The sequence below is a fragment of the Cyprinus carpio genome, chromosome A21 (assembly GCF_018340385.1).
Source record: "Cyprinus carpio isolate SPL01 chromosome A21, ASM1834038v1, whole genome shotgun sequence".
Lineage (NCBI taxonomy): Eukaryota > Metazoa > Chordata > Actinopteri > Cypriniformes > Cyprinidae > Cyprinus > Cyprinus carpio.
The window spans coordinates 16,286,166-16,302,754 of record NC_056592.1 but is presented as its reverse complement, the minus strand read 5'-3'; the positions used below and the strand labels follow the sequence as shown (position 1 = coordinate 16,302,754).

Genomic DNA, 16,589 nt, shown 5'->3' with positions numbered 1-16,589 from the left:
GGTTTTCTAAAAGTCCTGAGTTAAGAGTGGATTTTTTAAGTAGTGGGGCTATCAGAGCCTGTTTAAATGCTGAGGGAAAGACACCAGTGGGAAGGGATGTGTTAATAATGTGAGTGAGTGTAGGTAAAACTGAAGGAGAAATTGCTTGAAGGAGATGAGATGGAATAAGACCAAGTGGACAAGTAGGATGATTGGAAAGGATCAGATTGGAGACATCTGCCTCTGAGAGTGGAGAGATGGATGTGAGCAAGTGTATGTTTGCTGGTAAGATGTGTTTGACAGTTTGTGGTATGGATAATTGTGGACTGATGGTTGTCATTTTATTAATGAAGAATGTGGGAAAGTTGTCAGTTGTTAGAGTTAATGAAGGAGGGGAGGAAAATGTAAAGAGCATGCGAGAGTTAGACAAATTGTTAATTTTGTTATGGTAGTATATCCTTTTAGCAGTGTAGACATTAGCAAAGAAGGAAAAGAAGAGTGACGATACACACTAAGTTGGTACGGGTATGGGCTGGCCTGAAAGAACGGGGGCAGACTGTGTCTAACAAGATGTCAGAATAAAGCAGAGAGTGTCAGTAGCACTGTTAGCATCAAGTGATGAGAACTCTATATATACCAAAGCTTGAATATATTGTGCTCATGCACTCATTGGGAACACCTTTAATCTCTGCTGCCTCTTTAGAATATTACAGCCGAACTGTTTAGCTATATATTACTAATTCAAACTATAGGCTGCAGTGACTTGGTCTGAAAGCCCTGATTATTAAACCTGTTTGAATGCAGGTAGGAGCTTTAAGAGTATTTAAAAGTGTATAGTGCATCCTTTAGTTTGAATTTGTATTATATAACAGTCTGGTTGAAATATTCTTTCACTGTGCTTGGAAGTGTATGTGTATACCTCTTTTTCAGATGTAGCCTACTAACATTAAATTACAGACATACACATGTACACACTTAAAAAAAAAAGTTTGATAAAATAATAAGCAGGAAAAGGCAAAAGCATTACACAATGATAAAACCCCTGTTGCAAATAAAAATCGGATTCAATTATTCTCCTTGTCTTTGGGTGGCGCGTTTGTGCCAGCTGATGTGAAGCTAAGGACGGAAGTGCGTATATACAAAAACACAGACACGCCCCTTCATGTTATTGGCGCGTTTGGAGGACTACAGCAGAATGATACATGCTGATAAGCATATTTATTCAAATCACTCGTAAAATATTGATTACAGCAATAGATCTTATAGAGCTTTATCAACATCTGCATGCACGGATCAATTATTAAGTATGAAAAAAAAAACAGCTAAATAATAATCAACCACGAGACGGGAATGTAAAATTGACAACGCGCACGCAAGTATCCTGTTGCTGATCATGTGCCTTTAGATACATAACAACTGGCTATAATATATTAAGTTTAAAATAAAAATAATTGTCGCGGTAGTTAAATCAAGGGTCACTTTTTCTCCGTAAAAATGATGAGAAGCGTAGGAAAGCTTTTGGGGTTAAGGCGAAAATGCCCGCCCCCCAAGTCTCGCATTGACAAGAAAAAGACTCGCGTGAATCCCATTGATCGTATGCTGGATGACAGCGACGAGGGCTCGTACGCCAGCACCACGAGCGTCAGTTCAGAAAGTGAATACCAGAACTCCGAGGATGAGTCCGGTACCTCCGACAGCTCTTACCGAGCACGCGAGAGCGACGGGGATGACAGCAGCGAGACGGACGAGAAATGCGCCGTGCCCCGACGAAAGAGGAAAAGATCCGCCAGCGCTCCTCCGCTAGATGACAGTTATTCCAGCGATTCTTCCAGCGACGTCGGCGGAGAGCCGCTCAGGAGAGTGTTGCAGAGAAAACGACTCAGGCTGCCGGAGGACTCCGAGGACGAGGCTCTGAGGGAGAAGAAGAGAGATACAGAACTGAAAGAAGCTGCCGCCAAGAGAAGAGAGAGGAAGAATAAACTCATGGAGCTGTCAAAGAGAAGAAAGTCAGGCACCCCGCGGCGCAGGCGCAGGACGTTGGTAAGTTGATTAAGGACAGAACAAGAAAAAGAACAATAGTAGCAAGCAGCACTTTTCATAACCACTTTAGTCCATAGTAAAACACTTGTGTTTGCATATATTTTAATTATTTACATTTGCCATGCAGCTACTGCTATTTCCATATTTCCATGATGTTACAGTGCCACCATTTGACCAAACAGCATCAAACTTAGCATGTTAAGTTACCCCAGGTGCATGATTTACAGATGTATGCCAAATTTTGGGAAAATTGGTCATCCATCCATCCATTTTCTATACCGCTTTATCCTCTGCAGGGTTGCAGGGGGGCTGGAGCCTATCACAGCATCTAGGGCCGCAGGCGGGGGACACCCTGAAGTGGTGGCCAGTCCATCACAGGGCTGAAATTTGGTCATTTTGTGCATAATTTATTTAATTAAAAATAAATTAGGCTAGTAATGATTCATTTATGAAGTTTACATGTTGATCAAAGTTCATTGTGTTTGTGATATTGATGGTAATGTATTTGATTTATTTATCCTGTCTTCTGTGACTGAGAGAAAAAAAATGTCCAACAAGTTTTGTGACAGTTGGCCATTGTTAACTTTATACTTTGGCCACTGAAATCTGATTGGCTGCTGGTGACCATTGCTTTAAAATATGCAGTTGCCCTCATAAACCAACTTGTTTATAAGTCCAGAGGTATTGCATACAAATACATATATATAAATACATACAATTTAAATAATCATCAACTCTGAATTCAGCTTGACAAGACAGACTACGTGTGTGTCCAATTTGATAAAGATTGGGGGAAACCTAGGAGTAGTGTACAATATCCAACACCTAATATGATGTATAACTTTCCTTGTAGAATTAATGGGGAATTTCTAGGGCTGAGGAATTTGTGGATATAAAACAAATGTTTCTGTGGCACATGGTTCAGGAAAAGCTCAAATGTATTTTGTTTTACTCTACAACTACCAATTATCTAATTCATGTGACTTTTCTAAATCCATGAGTAACTTTTAATACAAATGAAAAAGTTTCAGCCATTTACAATTTCCACTTTTTAGCAATTTCAGCGTAAGGTGGAACACATTTATGTTACAATAATAATGGTAATGGTTGATAACTGGATACCTTGTCTTTTGGATCTTTTCTACAGGGCTCAGAAGAAGAGGGAGAAGAGGAGAGAGAGGAGATCAAGGAGGACAAAGTTGAAGAGCAGAGTAAAGCAGATGATTCTGATGATGAATCTAGTGTGGAAGAGAATGGAAGTCCTCTTAACAGCAGTGAGGAGGAAAAACTTGCTGATAGTAGTGACAGTCTGAAGGATTTTATTGTGGAGGAAGATGAACAGAAAAAGGAGGAAGATCAGGAGGAAGAGGGGGAGGCCAAAGACAAGGCCTTTCTCTCTCACCTGCCACGCCAATGTAAGACCACGTGATTCTGGCTTTTGTTTTGCTTACAATTTGGAATCCCAGTATGTGTAGATGTGCCTGTAACATTTAAGTTAATTTGAAATTTGAAAATCTCATTTCCTGTTTTCCCATCTCATCTCGTTTCACCTCCCATAACAGTTATCACAGGATCTCAGCTCACCCACTTTCACGTGGTGGTCAAAGCCTTGCTGATCAATGTACTGGACTCAAGTTTCCTCAAGTCACTTTACAGTATGTTCACCAATTTATTCCTTATTTTCTTAGCACTGGATTTAGAGCACTTTCTATAAGACACAGTAAAGGCATTTAGAATGCTGTACTTGAAACTTCCATTTATTTAAGATTTATGAAAAAAGTATGTAAAATAATGGTTTCCACAAAAATATTAAGCAGCACATCTGTGCAATATATGAATATTCAAAAATGATAATTAATAAGAAGTATGTCTTGAGCACCAAATCAGCATATTAGAATGATTTTTGAAGGATCATTAAAGACTGAAGATAGAAAACAGTTCCTTTAAATTGTAATAATATTTCACAATATTAATATAATTTTATTTAAATATATTTGATTGTATAAATGCAGCCTACAGAAACATTAAAAAATCTTACAGACCCCATACTTTTAAACGGTAGTGTGTATATATATATGACGTGTCAATGACTGCAGGTGGCGAACGAACAAAACGATACGCCCAGGAGATGAAATCATCATTGCTTCATTTTGATGAGCGACTGGTTCTTCCACGTCTGGAGAACCTGAAGCAGAGGAGCCGCTGGAAAGACCGTTACAAAGTAAGCCCGTTGTGCCTCTCTGTCTTTTTCATGAAAAGATGTCATGTTTATAATTGATTGCTTTACTATTGGTCAATTGTATGTGAAGTTTAAAAAAACATTGTGGTGTGGTGATTACTTTCATGTCTTTTTATCATTTTTGTTTATTAAAAGGAAAGGGTAGAATGTTATCCCAGATTGCGGGTTATGATGACAAGGGTCCAGACGAAGGGATGCGAAGCCTGTGAGCTTCACAGGACGGGGCGCTTCACTGTGCGGCTCTCTGGCCAGTTGTACTACAGCAACACCCTGCAGGAGGACCAGTTCATGCCTGATGATTCCCAGGTTGTTTTCCATGCAAATCACATATACAATTTAACTATAAATTGTCTTGAAGACTAATTTCGAGCACTTGTTGATGGAATGTTTATTTGTTAACAATTGCAGAGTTTCTTTGTTGGCTCTGTCTGTGCCAGTCGTACCGAGGTCTACCATGCCCTGAAGCACTTTAAATACCATCTGTTTGAGAGGTGTCGCACAGCTTTAGAAGCTCAGAAGGAAGAAGATGCAGTAGAGGATGATGAACCAGTTAAGGACACAGTCAACAAAGTTTTTACTAAACTGCAGGATGGAGGATGGATCAGTGAGGTGTGAATATGTAACCTTCTTTTACGTTTTTTTAAAAAGCTATTTAAATATGTATGTGTTTAATATGTTTTCTTTCTATCCATTTAGCAATATGAGAAGTTTCAGGAACATCTCAATTCTGCCGATTTCTTCCAGGAAGAAAAGCTGGATTGAAAGTGTTGAATTTTCCCTAATGGCGGTTTTATTTCTGTAAATATATATATATATATATAAATTTTTTGGCATATGAAGCATGGCTAACTTTTGAGTTGTTGAAAAATTTGCCTTTAAGATCTAGCATTTCAATTTTATAATCATACTACTGTGTAAATTGCTTCTGCATGATAGTTCTAAATTCAGTACTGAGAATATACAAACAATAATATAACCCAAAATCTAACAAATTTGTCCGAATTGGGAGGATTAAAAAAGACAAGTGTATTTTACACGGAACATTGTGCTTTCGGAGATCTTTATGCTATTTTTTATGCCTTCATTTATAAATAATCTCATTCTAATGCTTCTGTGTAAATGTATCAAAGTAATTTTGCAGTGTTTCAGTGTTCTTTTAATAAACAAGATTCATAACCAGGTTCTGTTAAATGTTCATGTTTTGCAGCAACAATTTCTGAATTCAAGTTTTACATTTTATTAGAAATTGTGGTCAAACAATGCATATAACACAATCTACAGGCTTGGGTGAAAATAGTGCAGAAACGGCATCCTCACAGGACACCAAGCTTGTATTCGGTCATGATGTGAGGATCGCCCATCATCTCACTCTGGACAGGATCTGGGGGTAAAAAAATTTACATGAGACCTAGTATACTGCACAAAAATAGCTGTCAAAAACAACTTTAAAACATCCAGCAATCATCAGTGCCATATTTTTATAAAGCAACACCATGCAAGGAACTAAATGGGTCATAACTTTGAGGACTTAATAGGAAGCGTGTGAGTAATCACGAATGTTTCTTCATACCATTGAGGATGTCCTCAAAGCCAATGGTGTCATCAGTACCTCTGAGGGTATCCAGGGCCAGGTTTGAGCTTGGCAGAAAGGGCAAACGCTGAATCTGAAAGCAAGCAAGTGAAACATTTAAATACAATAGTCTTCCATAATGAGTATAGGGTGTTTACAGTATAATTTACATGTTTATGACACTTGCTCACAATACCTGTCTAGCCGCTCTGTACTCCATCTGTAGTTTGAGGGGTGCGTGGAGACCCTGGATGTTCCTTAATGTGTTGAAATTCATCTTGTCCTGGTTGAGCTGAAACTGATTTCACATAATACAAGCTGGTGTTACACTTTGTTTTAAGGTGTCCTTGTTACATTGTAATTACAAAAATAAGTACAGAGCAAAATTAAAGAACACACACAGTTACTACAGTATCATTTCTCCCCCATGTATTTATACATTTAGATGTCTTTTGTAGGATCATGTACATTAGCAATGCACTCAAGAAGCCAAATCTTAAATTCTACTCACATTTTTCTCAGAAAGCTCCAATGGATGACTTGGTAGCAGCTCATTCTTTACACTTGAGAACCTATGATCGCATCAAAATAAAGGATTTAGAATATAAATTGGGCAGAAACAATCATTTACAGGTTTATGTGGCCAGAACATACCCTCTGCGTAGAGAGTCCTGAACCCCATAAGGACCCGCCTGTGGACACAGACCTGTCACAGGGACACTGTCCTTCAACTGAGAGCGCAGGCCACGGGTATTCTGCACAAAACACATAGTATTATAGAAACTTTCATAAAAGGAAGCTTATGTAAAAAAACACAACGTTAAAATGGCCTGAATGAGACAGTCACCACATCACATTAATGCATATTTCAGTCTCTTCAGTTAAGACTACAAACTGAAAGTATATGGCCATGACGTATCACAATTTATTTAGGAGCTAGCAGCTTAGTAACTAAATAAATTCTGATATTTATACATTTAAATACGGCAACGAATAAAACATCGAGACATCAAAGGGTAAATTATAACTAATTATTCTGTCCTGAAATAAATAAACACGAGCTGCTGTGCTACGCTATATTAGCTAGCTAATTAACGGCAGAGCACAAATAAGCACTTTATCAACGGTACATGCACGTTACACACTGTATGAAGAGCATAAAATTAACACACATATCCACCCTATAAAGTGCAACAAAAGAACAAAATGCTTAATAACAAACTGGAGCACTACACTACCATCTTCAAGCGAGGTTTGTCTATACGATCAGCATAAATTTACTTCCGGTTTTCTTCTTCTTCTTTTTTTTTAACGGCGGTTGGTATCAAGCTTATTGGCGCATTACCGCCACCTTCTGTTCCGGAGTGTGGATCAAAAAGTAGGTTCACAATCTAATTCTATAGGTTATTACGTTAAGATGGTTACAATGTTTGTAAGTGAACAGTTTTTATGGTTTTGTGTTCCTTTTCATCTTTTCCAAAGTGTTGGCGGAATTTTTTTTATTTTAAGATGCGATTTTGACCCATTAATTAATTAAAACGGCCTTTGTTATCTGATTTTCATGTGCAGGTGTTTTGGAAAATGTTGTACAAGCTTATTACTCAACACAATGTTATAATTTTGAATAACAGGTGTATTTTACATAAGAGGAAATCTTTATTTTATAAAGTCTGGACAATTTTTAGCTGTCAAAGTTATTCCTGTAGTTTTGAGGAATTTAATTACAGGGTATAAAGAAGAGGGAGGGGAGAAGAGGAAAAATCCTTCTTATCCATCATAACCTATAATAAAGCCCATCTTCCCTTAAAAAGACTAAAATAACTATAACCTGTGCTCTTTCAATCATACTTAAGGCTGTTCTTATAGTGAGACTCTACAAGCCTTAACAATTCTTTAATGTTTTATTTAGTGCACAGTGCCCCAGCCTTGAAGGGATACTCCACCCCAAAATGAAAATTTTGTCATTAATCACTTACCCCCATGCTGTTCCAAACCCGTAAAAGCTTTGTTCGTCTTCGGAACACAATTTAAGATATTCTGGATGAAAACCAGGAGGCTTGTGACTGTCCCATAGACTGCCAAGAAAAATACACTGTCAAGGTCCAGAAAAGTATGAAAAGCATCGTCAGAATAGTCCATCTGCCATCAGTGATTCAACCATAACATTATGAAGCGACAAGAATACTTCATAATATTACGGTAATATTCTGACGATGCTTTTCATACTTTTCTGGACCTTGACAGTGTATTCTACTTGGCAGTCTATGGCAGTGCTTCCCAAACCTGTCCTGGAGGCCCCCCTGCCCTGCACTTTTTGTATGTCTCCCTTATCTAACACACCTGTTTCCACTCATCAGCTCATTAGTAGAGACTGCAAGAACTAAACTGGGTGTGTCTGATTGGGGAGACATATAAAATGTGCAGGGCAGGGGGGCCTCCAGGACAGGTTTGGGAAGCACTGGTCTATGGGACAGTCACAAACTTCCCGGTTTTCATCCAAAATATATTAAATTGTGTTCTGAAGACGAACAAAGCTTTTATGGGTTTGGAAGGATGTGGGGGTAAGTGATTAATGACAAAAATTTCATTTTAGGGTGGAGTATCCCTTTAACCTTGTTCCACTACTTATGTACTTCCGGTCTCCATATTGTTATCACGTGATCACTACGTATGCAATGTTTTGGTCGCAGTTTATTTAAAAAAATACATATATTATAAAATTTTTAATGACACCATATACATATTACGGAGATATGTCGTTTAAATATCCTCGTATAAATATGCTCAAATATACTTTCACTCTATTATTTATTACACTGCTCCTCGGTTAACTTCGAGAAGGTATCTGTGTTACCCGTCAGTACGGATGGGGGTATAGCTCAGTGGTAGAGCATTTGACTGCAGATCAAGAGGTCCCCGGTTCAAATCCGGGTGCCCCCTCAAGAATTACATGTTTTTGGCCTAATGTCCCGGCTTAGTAAACATTGTGTGCATAACATATTTTCGCATTCAAATGGTACACACACACACACAAAAAAAAAGCCAGACAAAAGACACAAACTACTGTGAACAGTGGCGCCCGCTCCGACTGACCTGAGAATCGATTTGCCAATCATTCATGAATCATTTTTTTTTTTTCAGTCAGTTGGCCCAACATATCGAATTGGTTCCGACCGCTCTCTCGCTGAAGCGATTTCTCCATCAGTATGATTAGTCTCAGCCCACGGACTGATGGCAGTCTGAAGGTCTGGCTACGCGGGAGCTGGATGGGTTGTTGATGGAAATACTTTTTTAGGGAGCCGGATCATTTGGTTCAGCTCAGCAAAAAGAACCGACTCTTTCAGCTCCAAGTCTTCATTTGGTACAATATAATTCAGCTATATTTAGCAATGTTTTGGGCTATGACTGGTATGTGTGCACTAATATAGGCCTAATTTAAATTATTCAAAGTAATTATACTAAACCCAAATACCATAGTTTTACATTATCTTTTGGTATAAAAACCAAAAGCCGACTCGTTCACGAAAGACACATTACTAAAATGGATATTCACCCACAAAATGTTTAAACAAAAGGCTTGAGAGGTAATGAAAACTGAAAAATAAATAAAAAAATAATCCACTGCTGCGTAATCCAAACAAGCAGCTATTCGCACCCAAAGTGTTTGCTCGCGATGTCTTTTCAGTGTCTTTCTAACCGTACGAGCTAGAAGGATGATCTTCGACCATTTCCGTTGCTTCTCCGCCCCGCGGTTGCTTTTCTGGTCGTTCTCGTGTCCCATTGTCTACAGATCGTTCTGCTGAGATGTGCCGTTGCTTTCGTTTTGTCTCAAGAGTCTCGAGTTATAGAAGTGCGAAATAGTTGCATGAATGCAAGACAATTAAAATTGCTTTTAGTTAATTTTTTAACTGAGTCAAAAGTATAACTAACGTGTGCAAACACCTGTTAGTTTATTTATTTAGGCTATTTTTACATTTTCCCCCTAAACAATCTAAATATGCTACATTAAAACAAAGTGAACACCCATTCAGAAAAGATAAAATATAGCACTGGTATGTTAGAACAGAAAGGCATAATCATGTAATCAAATGTTAGGTTGGGACAAGTTTCATATTATACATTTTTCTTCCATTTATTAATTACAATTAGAATACCATTGCCCAAAACCTACCCCAAAATATTATCCAGAGTCAAACATGTGGTCAGAAGTAAGTGTAATAATTATTTGCATTTAAATTGTTGCTACATGTGAAAACAAAGTGAACTCAGGAAACTGAGGTGTTGACTTCACAGTTAAAAATAAAAGTGCATTTCATTAATGCTGTGCAGGAGGCAATATGTAATTTTATTGGTTATTTGTTTTTTTCTTCTCTCTTACGTCTTTAACCCTTAAACTCTTGACACTTTGCTGTGCAAATGAAAATTGTATCACATACATTATTGTGTTACTGTATGTATTTGAATGTTATTTTATTGTTTATATAATGGATATTATCCTTACATTTTTGCTGATACCAGGAACGATGTCTCAGGATTCTCCAGGTAAGACTTTAACTTCATTCACCTCCTTCATAAATTAGTATTAATTTCACTCAAGGCCAAGTGCATGAATATCTTACACCTTGCTTTATCACATAAAACAGCCATATACCAAAGCAACACAATAGCATTTTTATTGTTTAAGGCAACATTAATTTAATTTTTAATTTAATTCTTGTTCAGTTGCCCAGTGAATATTTCTGCCATTGAAGAAAATGCAACTGTGAAAATGAACAATTGCTCAGGCAAAGATCCTCTCATCTGTATTTCTATAACACTGTGGCTTGGTGTCATCGCATTTTTCTCTACTTGTACTGGAAGCACATTAATCTCAAACCAAGGCATTATTAATTTGCTGCATTTGCATATCAAATTATTTTTTCAGTGTCCATGTTTAATATCAAGATAATTCAGAGATGCAAGAGAACAATTTACATTCCGAAAAAATTACTCATAATACAGTCCAAAAAGGCAAGCAACAATATTGTACAATAGTTACAACAATAAGTAAATTCACGTTGGTCACAAAAAGTAACTTTAACAGTATTAGAACTTGCAAAGTGCCATTTTATGCTTCATGTTGAAAAACAGCTAGTTTGTTTAATTTCTTTTAAGTTATAAAATTTATTTTTTTGTGATACATTTTAAGAGATTGCTTTATTTGTCACAGAGGTCGAACAAAGCAAAACAGAAGAGTATGAATCTCTTATACACAGAAATGAGGGTAAGTGCGCAATCTGAGATAAATGATCTTAGAGCGACATACAAAGACGAGCTGTTTATCTGGGATGTATTTTGTAAATTTGTATCTGTACACTGGAATCAAATAACATCATAGACGAGATAAACCAAAGACCTTTATACTTTTGTCAGCCTTTAGTTTGTTTCGTGAGGAAGTTGGTACTCTAGGAATTCATACTTGAAATTATGCTGTTTTATAGTAAATGTCTGATAAGTAAAACATCTTTTCTCCATTTAAAAGATAATTATGAGAGTCTGGACACAAAACAAGAGTAGTCTATCTCAGGAAATGAGGATTCTACGAGTGCCAAAGACTTTTAATCTGAAAGAACGCAATGGAGTAATACACATAATAACATGTATTTGCTTGTTCTGGACACTTTTTTTCTGGAGAGAAGGAGAGGGTTCTGAAATTGTGAGGAAAAAGCAGGTGTACACAAATGAATGACAACAGAGCCAGAGTTTCAAGCAGTTTAATGTCCTGAAACACTCCAAATGGTGGATTCAGGTCGGCATGTCATTCTGATTAATAACAACTACAATCACAAAGAATAATACAAAACCATTTACATGACATCCTAGTTTGTGCTGAAATACTGCAAATATATAGAGAAAGATTTCTTTACAGAGAGTATAAATAGGACAAAAATAGGAAACACAAGGTGCTACATGACCGTTAACTAAGACTATCAGTCAAACTTTCTTCTAAAGGCTTCTTGTCAATGATCTTACATGCTGGAGAGTCGTCCGCTTCTATATTTCCCCCTTTGTTTTAGCATTAAAGAGACCTGAGTTCATTTGTGATATAATATTTTTTTTATTTATTTTTTTTAGGGAAGGGAAGGAGCAGTTGCATATATCAGATATAGCATCACATAACTTCCCTCAGTTGCATTCGTGTGGGTGCTCAAGTGCCTGTGGGCATCTCAGATCAACATGCGCTGAGGTTGAGTGCTTTGAAAGAGCTAATTACATTCACTAAACTGAGGACTCCACAAACCGGAAAGATTATAACAAGCAATGTAGAGACTCATCTGGTATGGTTTTATGAAGTATTGTTTGTGTTTGGGGTAGATGATATATCAGGTTATATGTATTTCTGGGCTCTCGATATGATAGCATTATGTTATTGAGGTCTCTTTGTTGTGTGTGAAAATTACTCTGTTTGCTCAAGATGGAGTTACAACCTTGAATATTCTGCGCTTTTTTATTTTAAAGGTGTATTAGAACTGCAAACAGCATCCTTTTTCACAGACGGTTTACTGTTTATATATACGGACACTCCTAGTAGGTTTGAAGCTAAATTTACTTTTTTAACATAAATGTGACCGAAACGGAAAACTTCTACGGTCTACATATTAGTCATACATGAATTAGGTCACTGTACATCATTACTTGTTATCAAAATATCTGACACAATTCGATTCAGCTGCGATATACATCTTATTGCACAACATACTGTTGGTTGTAGAAATTTTAGATGTTGATATGATTCATTTCTGATACTGAGGTTGTACGGCATCCAGGGTTATTAGACGTTTCTCAGTCACACAGTTGTTGGATCTGCATTATTATTCTTTCCAAAATAGATCATTTGTCAGCAGTATCACACGTGCAATAGAGCTGTTCTTCTGCAAGTGTGATACTGCTTTTATACAACAGTTTGAACTTACTTTTCAGACACAATATTGCCTCTTACTTTTCTTGCTTAGCCAATGAAAAAAGTTAAAAGCAGAATCAATTGTTGTGTTTCTGAGTCAATGATTCAAGTCCCAGGCTGAACAAGAACAAAAGCCAAAAGATGCCTGTGCTGTGTAAATTAGCCTTATACCAATCACATTTGAGGACAGTAGCTAAATGTTGTATAACCGCATTTAAATTGCAAAGCATTCTGTAGTTATTTTTTTTTTGAGGGATTTGAATTTCAGTGTCTTTTGAGAGGTGTTTTGCTGTTCTACATTCAGTCAATGCTTTAAAACACTTTTATTATTAAGGGCAATTAAGTGGGTTGTTTTTTGTGAGGTCATACTGGGGAAATGAAGTTGGATTTTTCTAAAAATGCCAAGGGCAAAGGATACTCATATTTCTCAAGCTTTTTTAGGTTTCATGTTTATTCATTCCTTTCATCTCTCCATCTCCTGATATCCCCCTCCTTAAAGCCCATCAGGCCCCATCCTCCTCCCCGAGTGGCTGTTGTTAGGGTGTGGGTACTGCAGAATGTTTATTCTGGAATGTCTCAAAAAATGCCAGCATGCCCTTCTTCACGCTGGGGGAGACCATTTTGGAAGGTGTTTGTGCTTGGTGTCGGGACGGGAAGCTAGAGCTATCCATTGAGTTGGCTCGTTTGACTTTGGAGCCTGCCCTCCACATTTTGGACCTCACAGGAGGAGTCTGTGCAACCAAACACTTCTGGTATTGAACCTGAAGGGGGCACCAGACATTTACAACAGAAATACTTAGAAGACGTTAAAGGGGTCATATGACATTGCTAAAAATAACTTTATTTTGTGTATTTGGTGTAATGCAATGTGTTTATGCGGTTTAAGGTTTAAAAAATCACATTATTTTCCATATAATGTACATTATTGTTGCTCCTCTATGCCCCACCTTTCTGAAACGCGTCGATATTTACAAAGCTCATCATTCTGAAAAAGCGAGGTATATGCTAATTGGCCAGCTGTCCAGTGCATTGTGATTGGCTGAATACCTCAAGCGTGTGACGGAAATTTACCATACTTTGGTGCCGTCTCCCAGCATGATGAGACAAAACCAGTAAAACTCATTACAAACTAGGCATTTGTTGCATCCAGTGGGGACATAATTACTGATTATAATGACTTATACTGTCTTATAATGATAATAGTCTTTTTACGCATTGCGTTGCGTATCACGCTGCGTAAACACATAAAACCATGTCTGCATTTGTGATCGGAGAAACAACAAACAACAAGTGCTACTCTACACTGCTCAAAACTCACGTTTGAATCATCAGCAGCAAATTCTTTAAATATAAAAAACGTACTTACAGGCTGTGAGTCAGAAGCACCAGAGTGTCCTTGCAAAGTTGCCCCCACTTTATAGAAACAGCCTTTGTGCCACAGACACATTGTAGGTTGCTGGTTCAGGAGACACACCTCATCCTTCATAAAATTTGCTGCACACATCTGTATATTTGGGTTCAACTGTTCTGGAACAGTGTTGTAAAACTTAACCACTGATTTCTAGTTGTGTCCTCTTTTAGAAGAACAAACAAAGTAGTTTCGCTTTTACAACAAAACACACAGCGTCTCCACAACATGGCGCTGGCAGCAACAGCGAGAATAAAAAGATACGCCTTCTTCTTTGCGTGAACATTTGGGCGGCGTTATGCAAATCTTCTCACATCATGACGTAGACATGTGGGGCATGTTAGAATGAGCCGCTTTATGAGGGCGTGGTTGACTCTTAACTTTTATAAAGAATATCTCTTTGGATTTGAGACTTTAGTCTTTGTAACTTTACAGATCTTCTTTATGCACCAAGAGCTTGTAACACTCCAAAGAGAAAGGAAAAATTTAAATCGCATCATATGACCCCTTTAACAGATTTTGAACTAAATTATATATCAATGCAGAATTGATGAATGCTGTGTGTGATATTTGTAGGGTGAAAGTCAGTTGTAGTATTGCCTCACCATACATGCAGCCTGAACTGCCTCAGAGATGATCCCAGCATTTGGCTCACACCAGAACACATGGCACTCAAAGCGCTGGGTTCCTGCATCCACTATGACAGCAAAAGTGTGTGTGTCATGACCCACACCTAGGAAAGTCAAGTAACGTACTTGGCATTCCCAAAATGGGTCATCTCCATCCTGAAATAAATGAAATGGGAAAGAAAAAGTAAAATCAGAAAGACTGTTTATATTAAGAAAAGCATGCAACTCATTCTATTTCTGTAGTACATAGTGTGTGTACTATGCATAGTATACAATTTTATTCTATACGCTACTCCAAAATGCAGTGCGCTAGACATGATGAATAATAATAGAAGTCATATATTCTTGACTGATTATTTACTTTCAACTACCAAAAGTTAAAAATGTTTTACATAACTTTGAATTAAAAATATATATATATATATATATATATAGAATATATATATATATATATATATACACACACACACACACACACAAATGCATATATACATGTATAATAAGATGAATTTCTAAAAGTATAAAGCACTTGCTGAATTAAATATGACAAGGTGACAACAATGTACCATACTATTGTTTGAAATGCATTGTTGCTTAACAAATTATGTTTTTTGCATACTATATTAAAATAAACATCAACATAAGAAACCCACATGTCCAGAGAGTATATATAGGGGTAAAAATACTAATATAAAAATTAATTAATTGTATACTTTAAAAAAGTACAGTATGCAGTACAAACTGTGCAGTATGCAGTACACAAGTATTCCATCCCGAATATAGTCTGTTAGAACTCAGAGTACACTAAAAAGCCTCAATATTAGTAGATATTCTCACCTCTCCTCTCCATAATGACAGAACTGTATCAGACACATGGATGACTATCGGCTCCCACTCATCCCTGTCTCTGGAGTGCATGATGCTCTCAATAGCTCTGTTCAACACTTCCATTCCTGTCAGCATATACACAAGAAACATTAACCACAAACCTATGCAATATTTCACTACCAGGGTCATATTTGAAGGCCATGACTTTCTTTGACATTTAAGCTAGGGTTTCCAGGTCTCTATACATTATCCACCAAACTAACAATTAACCTGGTTTTAAAAACCTGAATTTAGATATTAATCTTTAGCCAACTTAAAAAACTGGTCTTCAGTAGGAAAGTCTTTACTCCTAAAACTGTGCTATACTGGTCTAAATTGGTTCCCCATATGTTGTAAACCTTTACACATATTTGACACTTCGAAAATGCTTTAAATGTGACATTTTAATTCAAACTTGAGGGCCAGGATACTATCATATGCCAAGCATGAAGTATTTGGTCTTAGTTTAGAGTACTGTAAGAGTATTACATTTTCACTCTAAGAGTATCCCATTTTCACAAGGGGAGCTACTCTACTCTCTAGCCAGTTACAGCTTTTAACAACACACAAATCAAAAACAAAAGCAACACATTTCATGCAAAACATGTCCTATTATAGCTTGGATTGCAAATATTTACCTTCAGTGGCTCTATGTTTTACAGGAAAACCACAACTAAATACAAATACTCATTCATAAAGTGTAATATGTTTATCAGGTATCTGAATGGCCCAGATCCCACTCACCCATTGCTCTGGATACAGGCAGGTTTCCAATGTACTCCACTTCAAACTTCTGCAGCCTTTGTCTCACTGTTTCCAGGAAGTCAACTGGAATCCACACAAACACCTCAAGTCTCATGAAAGAATACAATAGTAGTCAAACAGCCATTAGAATTAAATAAATGCCACTTTATCAA

At 37.2% G+C, this 16,589-nt stretch overlaps 3 protein-coding genes and 1 non-coding gene across 4 annotated transcripts in view; 2 read left to right on the top strand and 2 right to left on the bottom strand.

The window, feature by feature from the left end:
* The first annotated feature begins 1,126 nt into the window (after positions 1 to 1,126).
* Positions 1,127 to 5,437, top strand: ccdc82 (coiled-coil domain containing 82). Its single transcript, XM_042711062.1, has 7 exons — positions 1,127 to 2,019; positions 3,167 to 3,434; positions 3,582 to 3,674; positions 4,116 to 4,240; positions 4,394 to 4,564; positions 4,667 to 4,867; positions 4,955 to 5,437. Exons 1-7 carry the CDS (start codon positions 1,474 to 1,476, stop codon positions 5,018 to 5,020), a joined length of 1,470 nt encoding a protein of 489 aa, XP_042566996.1. The 5' UTR covers positions 1,127 to 1,473; the 3' UTR covers positions 5,021 to 5,437.
* Positions 5,438 to 5,479: 42 nt separating this feature from the next.
* Positions 5,480 to 7,200, bottom strand: LOC109083572 (proteasome maturation protein). Its single transcript, XM_019098355.2, has 6 exons — positions 7,067 to 7,200; positions 6,483 to 6,583; positions 6,340 to 6,400; positions 6,025 to 6,126; positions 5,829 to 5,922; positions 5,480 to 5,639 (listed from the first exon to the last, which is right to left on the bottom strand). The coding sequence occupies exons 1-6, from the start codon at positions 7,067 to 7,069 to the stop codon at positions 5,572 to 5,574; spliced, it is 429 nt and encodes a 142-aa protein (XP_018953900.2). The 5' UTR covers positions 7,070 to 7,200; the 3' UTR covers positions 5,480 to 5,571.
* Positions 7,201 to 8,696: 1,496 nt separating this feature from the next.
* Positions 8,697 to 8,768, top strand: trnac-gca. The gene has a single exon. It is a non-coding gene; the product is annotated as a tRNA-Cys (tRNA).
* A 4,288-nt stretch (positions 8,769 to 13,056) lies between these two features.
* Positions 13,057 to 16,589, bottom strand: part of apbb3 (amyloid beta (A4) precursor protein-binding, family B, member 3) — a 40,669-nt gene continuing 37,136 nt past the window's right edge. Inside the window, exons 10-13 of the mRNA XM_042711061.1 lie at positions 16,417 to 16,500; positions 15,643 to 15,758; positions 14,782 to 14,961; positions 13,057 to 13,529 (exon numbers count right to left, since the gene is read on the bottom strand). Of these exons, the coding sequence (XP_042566995.1) occupies positions 13,305 to 13,529; positions 14,782 to 14,961; positions 15,643 to 15,758; positions 16,417 to 16,500 (605 nt within the window). The 3' untranslated portion in view covers positions 13,057 to 13,304. The remainder of the gene's footprint in view (positions 13,530 to 14,781; positions 14,962 to 15,642; positions 15,759 to 16,416; positions 16,501 to 16,589) is intronic.

Bases quoted from the DNA above. Each gene is read 5' to 3' on its own strand.
- ccdc82 (XM_042711062.1), top strand. From the start codon at position 1,474: ATGATGAGAAGCGTAGGAAAGCTTTTGGGGTTAAGGCGAAAATGCCCG. The intron at 3,435-3,581 runs GTAAGACCACGT...CTCCCATAACAG, and splicing joins CTCTCACCTGCCACGCCAAT to TTATCACAGGATCTCAGCTC. The intron at 4,868-4,954 runs GTGTGAATATGT...CTATCCATTTAG, and splicing joins ATGGAGGATGGATCAGTGAG to CAATATGAGAAGTTTCAGGA.
- LOC109083572 (XM_019098355.2), bottom strand. The intron at 6,127-6,339 runs GTGAGTAGAATT...ATGTGAAATCAG, and splicing joins TGGAGCTTTCTGAGAAAAAT to TTTCAGCTCAACCAGGACAA. The intron at 5,923-6,024 runs GTATTGTGAGCA...GCTTGCTTTCAG, and splicing joins AGTACAGAGCGGCTAGACAG to ATTCAGCGTTTGCCCTTTCT.